Here is a 15,076-nt window from a genome sequence, read left to right as displayed (position 1 = left end):
TCCCTTTTCAATTTACTGAAAAATTTCAGCCAAATCCTCCCCTCCCAGTCCCCAAACCCAAAGCCACCATTATGGAGCCTTGCAAACTAAGCAATTAAAATAATAGATCTCAAAGCAGCGTGAGTAGTCAGAGAGTATTGCCCTATCATTTTACTGAAGAGGAAACTGAGGCTCAAAGAGGACGAGTGAGCTAGGTGATGTTGCACCTAAAGTAACTGGCTTCCCCTAGCTGGTCTCCTCTGGTGGATTTAGCAGCTGGATTTGCACTCTGCTCTGTGGATTGTACCTTGGGTGGGCTCTGACTCTGGCTCACCCACAGAATCACCTGGAGCTTTCTTTTCTTTGTATTCTTTGCTATTAATTATATTGTTAAATTACATTTTTATGTTAAAAATGCAAACAATGGAGATAAAGCTAAAGTCCCCTCATGACCAGTGGTTCCCCTCCCTGTTCCCAGCCCACTTTCCCTACCCCAGTCCCAGCTCTCCAGACACCCACAGTGACATCTCCTGAGTATCCTGTCAGGCCTTTCTCTTTGCCTTAAAGTAGACTTTTATTTGTGCATATACAGCTATGTGATTTTTAACCATGAATTAGTTATCATACTACACACTATCTCTCGGTAGCTTGCTTTTCACTTTATGTCTGTGAACCCCTTCTGTGACGAACAGATAGATTATTTTCCTTGTCGGTTTTGACTGTCTGCAGAGTGGTCCCTCGTATAGATGGACCATGATTTATTTGGGATGTTCTTTTAAGAAAACACTGAATCAGAAGTAACAGAGGTGGGACCTAGGAGCCTTTATTTTATACTTCCCAGGTATATTAGTCAGGGTTCCCCAGAGGGATAGAACTAATAGGATATATGTATATAAAAGAGAGTTTATTAGGGAGAATTGACTCACGTGATCACAAGGCAAAGTCCCGTGATATGCAAGCTGGGGAAGAGAGAAGCCAGTAGTGGCTCAGTCCAAGTCCAAAAGCCTTAAAACCAGAGAAACCAACAGCGTAGGCTTTAGTCTGTGGCTGAAGGCCTGAGAGCCCCCTAGTGCAAGCCCAAGAGTCCAGAGGCCGAAGAATCTGGAGTCTGATGTCCAACAGCAGGAGGGGCGGGAGGAGGAGCATCTAGCATGGAAAAAGAAGGAAGCCAGAAGACACAGCAAGCAAGGTTATCCTGCCTTCTTCCTCCTGCTTTATTCCAGCCATGCTGGCAGCTGATTAGATGGTGCCCACCCACAGTGAATGTGGGTCTTCCTCTTCCAGTGCACCAACTCAAATGCCAATCTCCTCTGGCAACACCCTCACAGACACACCCAGAAATAAGACTTTATCAGCCATCCAGGCGTCCTTCAATTCAATCAAGTTGACACCTAATATTAACCACTCTGTCAGGTGATTGAGATGGTCAGTATCAGAAAGATCAGTCTATATGGATCTGAGGAAATTCCCACTGCAGAGCTTTGAAACATGTCTACTTTCTGACTCCTTTACAGTTTTCTCTCCTAGTCCTTCCTAGAATCACTCCTGAATGTGGCAATTATGTGTTCTTTTTTTCATGCATTCATTCAGCCCATGTTGATGCCTACAGAGTGCTAGGCACAAGCATTTCCTGGATCTCACGAGTAGCTTGATGCCATATTATGGTTGGGTGACAGTGTTGTGTAGAAAGAGTCAAACAGACCAAGGTTCGAATCCCAGCCCACCACAAACCAGCCAAGGGGCTTTATACAAGTCTCCTGATCTTACTGGGGCTTGGGTTTCTCATTTATATAACAGTGGGACACGATATGCCTCTTCCAACTGTGGTGAATATGAAATGAAATAATTCATGTCAAGCAATTCAAGCCTAGTGTCCAATACCTAAGATGTCTCCTGCGAAGATTGTCATCATCATTTTTCTATGTTGTCCTTATGATTTTAATGGTGGAACATCTTCACTATATCTTATCTGGCTTTCAAACATGAGAGAGAGAAAGATGTTTTAGCCGAGTGCCACATGTACAGCAATCCAAATGCTCAGGCTACAGTGACTCCACTGTGTCAGTGGATTATAATGAAATATTAATTGGCATCAGCCCATGAAGTTTCTGTTAGAAAGTAGGAAAGAAGTGTCCAGAGGAAGATCCCTTGGGCCCTTACTTAAAAGTGCAATAGGTTGAGAGGTAAAAACACACACACTTATATGTGTTTTATTACAGTATTGTAAGTCCTGCTACTTCTATTTGCATGCTGTTCCTTTTCTAAGTCACAGGAAGGCAAACACTGAGTGGTAAGAAGGTATTTGGAAACAAGTTTACAATCAGAATACTAAAGCAGTAGGTTTAGAATCTTTCATTTTACGATTAAGTCATTAATTATCATAGAGAATGGAAGGACAAAAACAATGACTTCTAAATAAGCAACTGGCCTCTCCAGCTTTGCCCCTGGTGGGACTCTGCCTGTTGCATTGCCCCAGGTAGCACTGGACAAGGTGCCAACCCCTGCCATGCAGCAGGTTCTGGGTATGGTCAGGAAAGCCCTTCGTCCTGGCATCCTACAGTTGTGAGCTAGCCCATAAGCAGTGATCTTCTCTTTGAAATGTAAGAGCCTGCCGTCAAGACAGGATGCAGCCCCACAGCGGGAGCACGCTGTCAAGCTACCATTCCAAATGTTTTCCAAATCTGTTTCAGAATCTATAATAACTTGCCGGAAGTTAAAAAGAAAAAAGAAGAACAAAGGAAAAGGGTGATCTTACAAAGTAACAGACTCCGTGCCGAAGTCTTCAAAAAGGTAATGGCCTCGTCACCAGCAGGTGTGATGTGTGTGGTGCACAGATGCCAAATCTGAACTTGACATCTTTGTTTCCCTTTTCCTCTAGCAATTACTAGACCAGCTCCTTCAAAGGAATGCGGTCTAACTGCAGGCTGCCCTGCTGACCACACTACCTGGACCTGGGAGGACTTCAAATGCTGGATAAGCCATTAAACTTAGCATTATCTTCATGATGGGAAAACACTTATTTTACTTTCGATTTTTTTTTTCCATAAAGGAAAACATCACTTCCTGAATTACTGACCCAAGCCAAACAGAAACAATAACCCTCGAGAAAATAGGTCAACAATCTGTTGTGGGGAAACCACCTCCATGTAACCCACTGGATACAGTCCCCTTAATGTTTTTTCTTCTAAATTGTACCTTTTGCTTCTGATTTCTTCTCCCTTGCTGTTTCCTGCCCATCAGAGAGGCCTCATACAAGCAAGTTTGTTTACATCCCTGGGGAATCTTTTACAATCAAACTTTTGGGATCCAAATCCATCTCCTTTTAAATTTCAATCTCAACACCTGCCAGTTATGCAAATGCCAAAATGTGGGTCATCATATAGTACATTTTAAACCTTTCTGAACATGTGCACCACCCAATACTAGAGGCTGACTTGGAAACCAGTGGGTGCAATGCCCGAGGCTGTGGAACAATCAGCCCATCTCTTTGTGACCTGGAGCAGTCAGAGTGGCCCTCAGTCACCCCGCCCCATTCCTCACCAGAGAAAAGAATCCATTTCTATGGAAGCTCTGACATAACTTCAGTGTTTTCTACAACACTCCTCCTGCCCCACTCCATAAAAAAAGTTGTTTTGTTAAGAAATAGCCTAATGGTCCAACTTCGCTCTCTGTTCTTCCAAATATTTATAATATACATTATTTATAAATATGTGTGTTTCGGAAGCTAAGAACAAGCTAGTTGTTACAACACAAATGGAAATAAATGCAATTATTATAAAAATTCAAGTATTTCTCTGTTATATATTCTGTTATGAAGTAGGTGGCCAGGATAGATAACATAAGGTATAAAATGCTGCCCAAGACCCAGCAGGCACCACTGACCTGCTCCACATCCTCTTCTGCCTCTGACCACCATGGAAGTCCTTGTGCTTCTAGATGCTCCAGTGGATAATGTTGCCTCCTAGAGAGCTGGTAAGAGAAAAGCTGATAAAACCATTGAGAACAAGATTTAGGATCCTGCAAACTCTAAATCTTACTAGGATTCTCCCTGGGAATGAAACAAAAGGTTTGGGGATGAAGCAGGAGCTTGGTGATACCTCTGTCTCTTCCCTGAAGTTGTCACCCTTCCTTCCCTCCTCCCGCTGCTGTACATACTGTCCCCTCTTTCTGAAATGCCTTTCTTTTACATATCTGCTGCAAACTGTTTAAAACTCTATCCTGGGGTTCTCTCCTGACACGTGCCCTCTCTGCCTTGCCCTCCAGTATGAATTAGAGACCTCACATCAGCACACACTGCATCAGACCTGTGCCCTCCTGCCCATGCGAGGGTCTGGCAACACTGTCAAGCATGGAAGCTGCCTGGTGTCCAGTATTGACTGCTGCTCCATGGCCTGTGCCCTCAGGCAAGAGTGTCAGTCTGGGTCCAACTAGGAGAGAGAAACCACACAGTCATTTGAATGGAAATGTTTAATATGTTTAATCATTAACCTTAATAGTAGATTAGAGTAGCAAAAGGTTGGCTAGTAAGTTGTAAAGATAACCCTGAAGAATATAGGTGGGTAGAGCAGATGCAAGGAGTCCTAGGAATAGTGTTCCTCCTAGCCCTGGGCTGAGAGGGAACCACAGTGTCTCGGCAGGTGGTGGAGAAGTTTCTGTGGTGGCGTGCCAATGGAACTTGTTGAGAATCTACAAGTCTTTCTGGAACTTGCCAGAGATCTGCCCTCTAGGATCCACAGGGAACTGTCTCCTTGGAGACACTGCTACAATACCACCTCAGGGAGGGGGCTGGGGAAGCAGCTGGCCATGAGTGCTGTTGGCCACATGCTACCTGCAGGGCCTGGCACTGGAGCTGGCTGAGCAAATGCGCTGTCTCTGGGAAGCAGCACCCTTTTCTCCTGCAGTTTCTCTCTAGCTCTCTCTACTGACAAAGCCTAACATTGTGTCAGCTGGCAAAGGGAAAATACTTAAAGGGCCTGAATCCATTTTAACAGAGCAGGCAAAAAGGGTGAATTTGGAGGTGAGAGAGAATATAATCAATATATGGCACAGCGTGTTATTTAACCTTGCCTTTGTTTCCTTAACCACAAAATGCAGATAATTATAGTGCTCCCTTCATAGGGTTGCTAGCGGAATTGAATAAGCCAGTGAGTGTTGAATGCTTAAAATAATGACTAGCCTAAAGCAAACACACCATGAGTGTTTCCTATTCTAAGCAGAGGTGGAAGTTAGGACTGTCTTGGGAAACCTAAGAGCACAGGGGCTGTGAGTTGGTCCTCCTGTAATCCCTCAGCTCTGTAGTGAGTGCTACACAAGACCATTGAACTCATGGGTGCTGGCACAGCAAAAATCAGCCAACATAAATAGGGTGCTTCATAAACTCTTTCCTTTTATGTGCTTCTCATGCTCAGAAACCATTTCAGCAGGGTGACAAGCTTACCTTCAGGTTAATTTCTGCTTTCTTGAACTCATTAGACTTCTTCCAGGATGTCACACTGAATTTCTATTTACACTTTAAGTGATTTTTTAGAAAACATTTAAATCAAATCTATAATATTAGTTAAGGACAGTCTTTCCCAGATAAAGATCCTGCACATGGCTAGGTATGGTGGCTTATGCCTGTAATCTCAGCACTTTGGGAGGCTGAGATGGAAGGATCACTTGAGCCCAGGAGTTCAAGACTGGCCTGGCAAACGATGAAACCCTGTCTCTACAAAAAATGCAAAAATTCATCAGGCTAATGTTTTAATTTTCTGTAATCAATCATTTAAACTCAGGGCCCAACCACTTCTAGACTGTTCTATGACATTTTTTAGATTTATGTTGGCTGATATTTAAAAAGAGAATGCTTAGACGGAGCCAACCTTCAAAAATGCCCACAAAGAGCCTCATCCCCTTTGCAAATCCAATGCCCAGCCTTAAAAATCTAAAGAATAAATAAACATCAGCTTGAGAGGAAATGCCTCTGAGTCACGTATTTCTGAGAACAGGTCTTAACTGAGGTGGCTAGGATGGAGAATTAAGGTAGGAATATGTGATAGCTGGTGTGAGCTGGTCTTTCCTCTGGGCAGCAGGCTCAGGACAAGGCTGGAAACTAAGGTTTGGGTTTCTGTTTAACTAATTTTTTTTTCTTGGCCTGTTATTGTTGTAACCATCCTTCAATGCTGAGAAAGGAATTCAGAGAGCCAGTATTTCTTTTCTGTTATGAAAGATGTTAGCAGAAATGTAATGTAATTATGTTATAATTCATATGAAAGTAAAGCCTGAAGAATTGTAACTGCTGTCCCTTATATTTCTCTCAGGAATTGGTTACCCATTTTCTGAATTCTGTTATTAAAATAAGACTTCAGGGAATACTTTGAGGTTTTGGAAAATTCTAAATAGAATTTACCATTGTAACTTCAATCATTAAATTCTGTTCTGGAATAGATTTATTTACATCTGAGTGTGTTTCGGTTCTGGTCTAAAACAATTCTTCAGTGATACAGCTGGCAGCAAGGGGTAAAGATTGTTAGAGGATATTCGTGAGCTTAGACCAAGCAACATCTGAAATAACTTGAGGTATCCAGGTGGTGACAGCACCGGGCCATCTCATTGCGTTCTCCATGACTTCATGTCGAAGGAGCAATTCCTATTTTGGTTGTTTTCTCTGCCAGCCAGTAATGAAATAATGGAAAAACAATTGCCTTGGTTTTGTTAGCCAGTGTCTATTGCCAACCAAACTTCCTGGAAGTTTGTGGGCTCCCTGAGTGAGTCAGCAAATGCTTGCTCCGATGTAACAGGGCTCTTTGAATGAACTATTTCTGAAACAGCCAATTGTGGGAGAGCAGTTGAGACTTTGATGTCTGAGGTTCTCCCATTTCAACACTTGGTATAAAAATTGCAGGCAAGGGGCCTGGTCTCTGACTGCATTAAATGACCAACGGTCTGAGTATGAGGCACATCAGGGGCAGAACAAGAAAAGAGAAAGTAGGGTGATGTGGCTGCCCAACAGGAGGTATCTGACAGTTGGTGTGTGAGAGCTCTGGGTTCAGGAAATAACACAAAAAAAAATCCACTGTGGGTCTGTGTGAGTGTGTCTGCATGAGCATTAAAAGCAAAGGAAATAATCTGTTCAGTGATTAAAATGAGCCCAGTAGCAGAGGGTTCTACGTTATAGAGTTCATTGAATTTGCGCTTTTATCAATACTTGATAATTACCCACGAATGTCTAGCTCTAATAGAAACCTTTTGGAAGTGGCTTCCACTGGCTGAAGCAGCCCACACCCGGGACTGAATGGCTTTGGAAATCCCTCCAGCCTTCTCCTGAGTGTCCCCTGCTGATGGGACATTTCCCCACTCAGGCAGGAGAGCAGGCTGCCTGGGAGACCCTTGAGATTCCATCAGATCCCCCCTTTCTCCCCACAGTCGCTTCTTGTTTGGGAGTGGGGGACTCCTCTACGCACACAGATGTTTCAGCCACATGGAATGGAGCCACAACTTTGGCATGTCACTTCCAAAATTCAAGGATTTTTTTCAAGTCAGGTCAATTGCCTCAGGCACAGTTTTGATCCTGAGACCCCAAGAGACGGTCTGAGGTAATTGCCTGGAGTGTGTGTTGGGCAGGGGGTTTGAAATCCTTCCACTTTTTTATCCTTCTCTGAGAAGGTTTCCGCATACACATTCTGGATGCTGCCGTGACCTGCCAGAGTGCAGCCAGAAACATGATGTCAACCTGTGGCCCTTTTCTCAGATCTTCGCGCATCAGGAACTTGAAGAGCGGGGAGGGGAGAAAGAGACTGGACTTGCCTTTAGAATCTTAAAAAATGCCAGGTTATTCTTATCAAAGCTTAAAAGGAAAGAAAAAGCAGCTTATGATCTGAATTGCTACTGAGAAAAAAAAATGAACTTCTTTAAATCATTTTTATTAAATAGCACCAAGAGTGAATGGCATAGGAAAAAATGTCCTTTTGATGACTTTCTGAGCATTCTTCCTCTGTTTAAACATCTCTACTTTCCCGACATGCCTGAAATGGTACAACAGCTGTAACTGACATCAGGGAAAAGATATTACAACTGTCACCCGTGTTAACTCCATACGCCGGGTAATATCCTTTCATCAAAGCCAACGGGGCTGCCTGCTTTACCTGCCCAGTGATGTCAGTGAGAGGGAAATTATAAATCTTTTCACAGCCGCCGATTGATAAAGAAATAAACCCACACTTTTGTGTTATATCCACTATAGTTCCTCTTGGCTGATGTTATCACACGGGTACCAAAGAAATTAGTGATGACAGCCCACTTAACGGGTACACATTGCTAAATATGTGCTTAACATTAAAAGCTACTGAGTGCATATACAGAAGTTTTGTGTTTGTTTTTGTTTAAAAATATACCCAAAGGCGAGTAAGGCCAGATTTAATTATTATATGCTGACATAATTAAAATACCCGGTCTTGCTCTCTCAGCTGAAATGTTTATTACATCAAAATGACAGAATAATTCAAAATATTTGTCTGTTTTTTTTTTTTTTTGGTAGCACGTGACATTGTATTAACAAGGCTGAGCCTAGCTCTTTACAATGGAAAACAGATGTTTGTTCATGGATTAAACCGAGGTGTGTGGACACCAATATTTCTAGATGGCAGTATTGATTCAGATGGATGATGATTGTTTCCATTGAAGCATTTCTTCCTCATTAGGGTGTTTCAACCCTAATTCTCAATTAGCAGTTGATTAATATTCCCCCTCCTCCCACCGCCTCAACACAGGAAGTGTTTTCTGATCGGTTGGTGAACAACCTCTAAACAGGGACAAGAACCTGAGCAGAAAACTGCTGAACCCAGAGTGCATTCTGAACATTTCTCAAAATAATAGCCTACATTTGTTTTTTTTCTGAGCACTAACCAAGTGACACTCACTTGTCATCCATTTATAAGTTCCCGCTGGGTGACAGCAGCCTCAACTAATGCAAATCAATTGTTGCCTCTGTATATCCCATTCCCGACCTGGCCCTTTTAGGAGCTTCCACCCTACTGCTAACTGGGGACAGCAAGTTAGTATCTAGTCTCTTCTGAATCATTTTGGAAGTGTTGTCACTGGCTAAAGCAGCCCGCATGTGGGACTGAATCACTTTGGAACCCCCCTCAGCCTTCTCTTGAATCAAACAGTTCCATTTCATGTACAGGTCCCATCAGTTTGAAATGAAGCCCTGCCTAGGCTCACACTCGGCCTTTCCGAGTTCTGCCACCACCACCTCCTTCCCAAGCTTGTGGCTAGCTTCATAATGTGGCTTCCTGGGGAGGGGACCAGTGGGACAGAGTCTCAGCTCTGTGTCCAGGGTCCTTGGGTAGCAATGGAACTGCTATGGACTGAATGTTTGTGTTTATATGTTGAAGCTCTAATCCCCAGTGTGACTGTCTATATTTGGAGATGGGGACTCTAATAAGGTAATTAAGGTTAAATGAAGTCATAGGGTGGGGCCCTGATCTGATGGAATTAGTGTCCTTATTAGAAAAGACTCCAGAGCCTTCTCTGTCTCTGCCTCTACCTCTGTCTGTCTATGCCTCTGCCTCTGTCTCTGTCTCTGTCTGTGTCTCTGCCTCTGCCTCTGTCTCTGTCTGTGTCTCTGCCTCTACCTCTGTCTCTGTCTATGCCTCTGCCTCTGTCTCTGTCTGTGTCTCTGCCTCTACCTCTGTCTCTGTCTATGCCTCTGCCTCTGTCTCTGTCTGTGTCTCTGCCTCTACCTCTGTCTCTGTCTATGCCTCTGCCTCTGTCTCTGTCTGTGTCTCTGCCTCTGCCTCTGTCTCTGTCTGTGTCTTTGCCTCTACCTCTGTCTCTGTCTATGCCTCTGCCTCTGTCTCTGTCTGTGTCTCTGCCTCTACCTCTGTCTCTGTCTCTGCCTCTGCCTCTGTCTCTGTCTATGCCTCTGCCTCTGTCTCTGTCTGTGTCTCTGCCTCTACCTCTGTCTCTGTCTATGCCTCTGCCTCTGTCTATGCCTCTGCCTCTGTCTCTGTCTCTGTCTCTGCCTCTGCCTCTCTCTGAGAGCACACAAGGAAGAGCACACAGTGAGATGATAGCAGCCTACAAGCCAAGAGAAGAGACCTCAGAATGAAACCTACTTTCCAGCACCTTGATCTTAGACATCTCAACCTCCAGAACTGTGAGAAATCCATTTCTGTTGTTTGAGCTACTCAGTTGTGGGTATTTTGTTATGGTACCTCAAGTCAACTAACATGGGACCCTTGCTGTCCTCAGTGGCGACAGGGTCCCTTGCCCATTCTACGGGCATCTGCTACTCAAATCTACAGCAGGGAAACTCTCAGCTTGCTGACTGTGCTCCACCTTTGCACTCACAGGGACTATGTGTTCCCCCTGAGGCCAGTTGTGGCTCCCATAGACCCAAGGCTCTGTGGTCTACTTTGCAGCCCTGGGCTGCAGGAGGACTCTACTGATGCTGGCACAATTCTGGGCAAGTTAGGCAACCAGTACCATCAACTACCTTCCCTATCTGCCCCTGTGGTCTACAGGAGCTTCCTGATACCTTCCTGCATGTGCCATGGAAGGGCATGGAAACCTGCTGGAAAACCAAGTTGGTGGAGGTGGATTTCTCCCCAGGCTATATCCTGAATTCTCTCTGCCCTGGGCATATTGGGCCTCTGGGACCTAGGCCCTTAGGCATAGCTCTTGAAATGCTCATGGAACTCCAGAAAATTACTCCCCACTCCCCCACAAGGCCTGGTTTTCACGACAACTGTGTCATGAAAGATGTTAAGTGACTAGGTTTTAGGGCTTGATGGCCCCTTTTTTATATTGTGGGATTTCTCCATTACTTTATTTTCTAAGGGAAAAAGTCACCTGGCTAATGAACAGGTGTTCCCTATGCATTTAAAACTCATGCCCAATCCACACTTATTATTCTCAGGAGGGCCCTGGGAGGTAGGCAGCAGGCAGTCTCTGGACTGACTTCCTTTTTTATAGGGGCCAGAGGTGGGTGGGGGTTAGTAATCATTTTTAAAGTCAGATGCAATTAGAATATGATGATATCAGAATCACTATTTAAAGTCCCTTAAGTGCCACCTTGACGACAGACTAACATATCTCTGTACAGGTCAGCTCACCCAGACAGCTTCCTCCAGCTCTGAAACAGATCGATTGAGCACCAGATGAAGTTGGCCTGGATGGGAGATGTGATGTACAAGAGGTATTTCCTTTAAAATATTAGACTCTTACTCAGCATGAGGAGATGGTCATGCTTTGAGAAGCAAGGGAATCATACACAGATTTACATCTCCCATCTGGTTCAGCCTCCAGGGCAGAGGCTGGATTGGAATGATGAGCAGTCATTCAACTGCTGGTGTAATTGTCCTGTCTCTTCCTCCCCAAGCTCATCTCTGAATTAAGAGAAGCATGAACATATGAAGCACTGCCCCTGAATAGTTCCCATTGTACGTGATGAGACAGAGTAAGCCAGAGAACACGTGTAACTCGCACAGGGTATTTCATGTTGGTGGGTTGGGACTGAGCTTTGAACCACGTCTGTTTCCCTCCTGAACTCTGAGCTCTTATATTGACATCATGCTGCAGATGGTGTACATGTGTCTGAGAATGAAAGATACAGATTTTCAGATTTCACTAAAATGTTAAGTAATTTTACTGGCCCCAAAGAGCCTTAAATTATAGAATAGGATCCCTCAACGCTTTAGGAAAATAAAATTGGAAAATATTTGCCTTGGAAAGTTGCATCCTTAACAGAATAAGGAAAAATTACATAGGATCATGATGTAGGTTTATTATGATGTGGGAATCATGGAGGATGTGATGTTTCCACTAGACTGAAAGCACCCTGGGGGCAGGGGCTATACCATGCTTCTCTTCCCTAGAAACTGGTATCTCTGGGTATCAAGACATTCTCCTCACTCCAGTGTCACCAGCCATCAGGGCTTAGTTTTTCCCTTATGTCACCAGCTGTTTCTCACCCTCCTCCCTCTGTGTCTCACTCCATTTAGAAAAGCAAAAATTATTTGAGTTCTCTCCCCAAAGTCAAAAGTAATGGGACAGGCAGACCCTCCTGAAATTCTGAGCAGAAATTGCTGCTACATTTGAATCAGATTCTAAGAGGTGAGAAAAGCTTCTTTTTTTTCCCAACTTATATTTTAAGTTCAGGGGTACGTGCGCAGAGTGTTGAGGTTTGTTACATAGGTAAATGTGTGCCATGGTGGTTTGCTGCACAGATCATCCCATCATCTAGGTATTAAGCCCGGCATCCATTAGCTATTCTTCCTGGTGCTCTTCCTGCTCCCACCCCCAGTGTGTGTTGTTCTCCCCCATGTGTCCACGTGTTCTCATCATTCAGCTCCCACTTATAAGTGAGAACATGTGATATTTGGTTTTCTGTCTCTGCGTTAAGTTTGCCGAGGATAATCGCTTCCAGCTCCATCCATATCCCTGCAAAGGACATGATCTCATTCCTTTTTATGACTGCATAGTATTCCATGGTGTATATGTACCAAATTTTCTTATCCAGTCTATCAGTGATGGGCATTTGGGTTGATTCCATGTCTTTGCTATTGTGAATAGTGCTGTAATGAACATATATGTGCTTGTATCTTTATAATAGAATGATTTCTATTCCTTTGGGTATATACTTAGTAACGGGATTGCTGGGTCAAATGGCATTTCTGCCTCTAGGTTTCTGAGGAATCACCACACTGTCTTCCACAATGGTTGAACTAATTTACACTCCCACCAACGGCATAAAAGCATTCCTTTTTCTCTACAATCTCACCGGCATCTGTTGTTTCTTGACTTTTTAGTGATAGCCATTCTGACTGGTGTGAGATGGTATCTCATTGTGGTTTTGATTTGCATTTCTCTAATGATCAGTGATGTTGAGTTTTTTTTCATGTTTCTTGGCTGCATGTATGTCTTCTTTTGAGAAGTGTCTGTTCACATCCTTTGCCCACTTTTTAATGGGGTTGTTTGTTTATTTCTTGTAAATTTGTTTAAGTGCCTTATAGACACTGGATGTTAGACCTTTGTCAGATGGATAGGTTGCAAAAATGAGAAAGGCTTCTTATATACACCTGTGGATCAGTGCCGGTCACATGCCGCAGGCCATGGTTCTTCATCAGTGCTAATGCGTTCTTCTAGTGGACATCTCAGTGTTGATGTGTTCAGAGTTGTGAGGGACTTGAGTGGTGATTAAGCAAAGGAGGAGGTCCTGGCAGCAACAATCTGGGCCAGAAAGTGGAAACAGCCTCCTGAATTCTGAACTTTCCAGGTTACATCAATGGAGGTGCTTTACTCTTGACAAACACACACACAAAAACTGTACCAGGCAAGGTTTCGGCAAATATATGTCACAACTGCACTGTGATACAAAGAAGCAAAATTCCAAGTTTAAAACTTTCTCATCCTTCTATAGAATACATGCATTTCCCTAAACACATATATTATTAATAGCCCATAAAATATTAACTCCATCTAAAAATGCATTATTAACAACATAATGAGTGCAATACACACATCGGTTTTCTCTAGACACTATTTAGAAACCCCAAGTTCTTTTGTTTTTGATATCGGTGAAAAGAGACAATTGTAGAAATGTTTATTTGTAATGATCAAGAAAGTTCATGATCTTGTAGTCAAGGAGTCAACACAGAATCAATAGTTTGGTCCAAAAAGTAAGATTTCAAAGCAAAGATTTTTCCCCAGAGTTGAGAAAACACAGAGGTACTGTGAAGCGGCACATCTTTAGAGATGCACTATGTGTTGTTTTGTTTGGTTTTGTTTGTGGGCACTTTCTAAAATGGGATTTAAAGTCCAGGGACCATAATTAGGCCCACCACAAATGATGTTATTGTTGTCCTTAATGTATGGCCTTAAATACATCATAAGAAGGTTCACAGTGACAGTTTACTCATTGCTGCGAGCTTGTGGACACCATTGTCTGCTTTAAAACAATGCTCTGGCTTTGCTCTTTGAAGACAAGACCTGAAAAATCAGCTGTATGTATTTTCATAGATCATCAACATTAGAAGGTGCACATTGTAATTCAAATCTCTGAAGAGGAAGAAGGAAGATATTGACTTCAGTCTTCATTTAGTCCTGTTATGGGACTTCCAGACACTGAAAAAACTCATCCCTACAGCCGGCTGGAGGATATTGTCCTGGAAGGGGCAGCTTTCACATATGGTTTGAATTCAATTAGCCAGCTCCTCTGAGAGCCACTAGAGTACCGTTTAGGACATTGCATCTTGAATTCTCATTTGCAGCCTTGCAAATAATTTTCAAAGGTTATTAGACCATAAGGAGTTTTCATTACCTTTCATTCATGTCAACAGCAAACACTTACTGATTGAGCGTCCACTTGGTGTGCTCTGCTAGGTGCTTCCAGGTGCATCCAAAAAGGGACGCAGTACAAAAAATTAAAATGACTAGAAGCAGCAACACATGGAAGGTAAAAATCTTTCTAATAAGAGCAATGGAAGAAACATTTCTACAAATGTTAAGCTGTAAGTCAAATGTTTTTAAAAAGAAAGAAAAGACAAATTTGATTAGACAAAAATGAGAAACTGCTTGCTGTGGTCTGAATGTGTCTCCCCAAATTCATATGTTGAACCTTAATTGCCAATGTGAGAGTATTAGGAGGTAGGGCCTTTAGGAGGTGATTAAGTCTCTGCCTTCATGAATGGGATTAGTGCCCTTATAAAAGAGGTGCAAGGAAGCTGCCCATCCATTCCACCACGAGGATGCATCCAAAGGTGTCATCGTGAAGCAGAGAATGCCCTCACTAGACATCAAACTAGACATCAAACCTAAATTGGCCTTGATCCTGGGCTTCCCACCCTCCAGAACGTGAGAAATAAATTTCTATTTTTTATAAATTATCAAGTCTAAGGTATCTTATTATAGCAGCCCAAACATACTGAGGCACTCTTGAATGTCAAAAGACACTGTAAACAAAATTTAAAAGGCGAATGGCAAAATGGGGCAAATATTTAAAACCATAAAGGGTAAGATCCTTTATGAAAGCGTCATATAGCTCAATAAAGGAAAAACAGTCCAACAGAAACATGGTTCTAGAACATAAGCCCTTCACAGAAGAAATACGAATCAC

The 15,076-nt window shown here is 43.1% G+C and overlaps 1 protein-coding gene and 2 long non-coding RNA genes across 7 annotated transcripts in view; 2 read left to right on the top strand and 1 right to left on the bottom strand.

The window, feature by feature from the left end:
- C8H10orf90 (chromosome 8 C10orf90 homolog) overlaps positions 1-3,883 on the top strand; it is a 265,705-nt gene extending 261,822 nt beyond the window's left edge. For all 5 annotated transcript variants that reach the window (XM_054436229.2, XM_054436233.2, XM_054436230.2 and 2 more), the window contains 2 exons: positions 2,670-2,769; positions 2,858-3,883. In XM_054436229.2, the coding sequence (XP_054292204.1) occupies positions 2,670-2,769; positions 2,858-2,896 (139 nt within the window). In that variant the 3' untranslated portion in view covers positions 2,897-3,883. The remainder of the gene's footprint in view (positions 1-2,669; positions 2,770-2,857) is intronic.
- Positions 1-15,076, bottom strand: part of LOC134740190 (uncharacterized) — a 43,710-nt gene that overhangs the window by 4,906 nt on the left and 23,728 nt on the right. Inside the window, exons 2-3 of the long non-coding RNA XR_010127488.1 lie at positions 4,284-4,406; positions 3,862-3,948 (exon numbers count right to left, since the gene is read on the bottom strand). This is a non-coding gene — a long non-coding RNA (uncharacterized LOC134740190). The remainder of the gene's footprint in view (positions 1-3,861; positions 3,949-4,283; positions 4,407-15,076) is intronic.
- On the top strand, positions 6,881-14,846 carry LOC129006520 (uncharacterized). The gene is made up of 4 exons (XR_008492018.1): positions 6,881-6,973; positions 11,066-11,158; positions 11,964-12,075; positions 13,981-14,846. It is a non-coding gene; the product is annotated as an uncharacterized LOC129006520 (long non-coding RNA).

Source organism: Pongo pygmaeus, chromosome 8 (genome assembly GCF_028885625.2).
Source record: "Pongo pygmaeus isolate AG05252 chromosome 8, NHGRI_mPonPyg2-v2.0_pri, whole genome shotgun sequence".
Classification (NCBI taxonomy): domain Eukaryota; kingdom Metazoa; phylum Chordata; class Mammalia; order Primates; family Hominidae; genus Pongo; species Pongo pygmaeus.
Note: the sequence above shows the minus strand (reverse complement) of the source record. Positions and strands in the feature narration are given on the sequence as shown.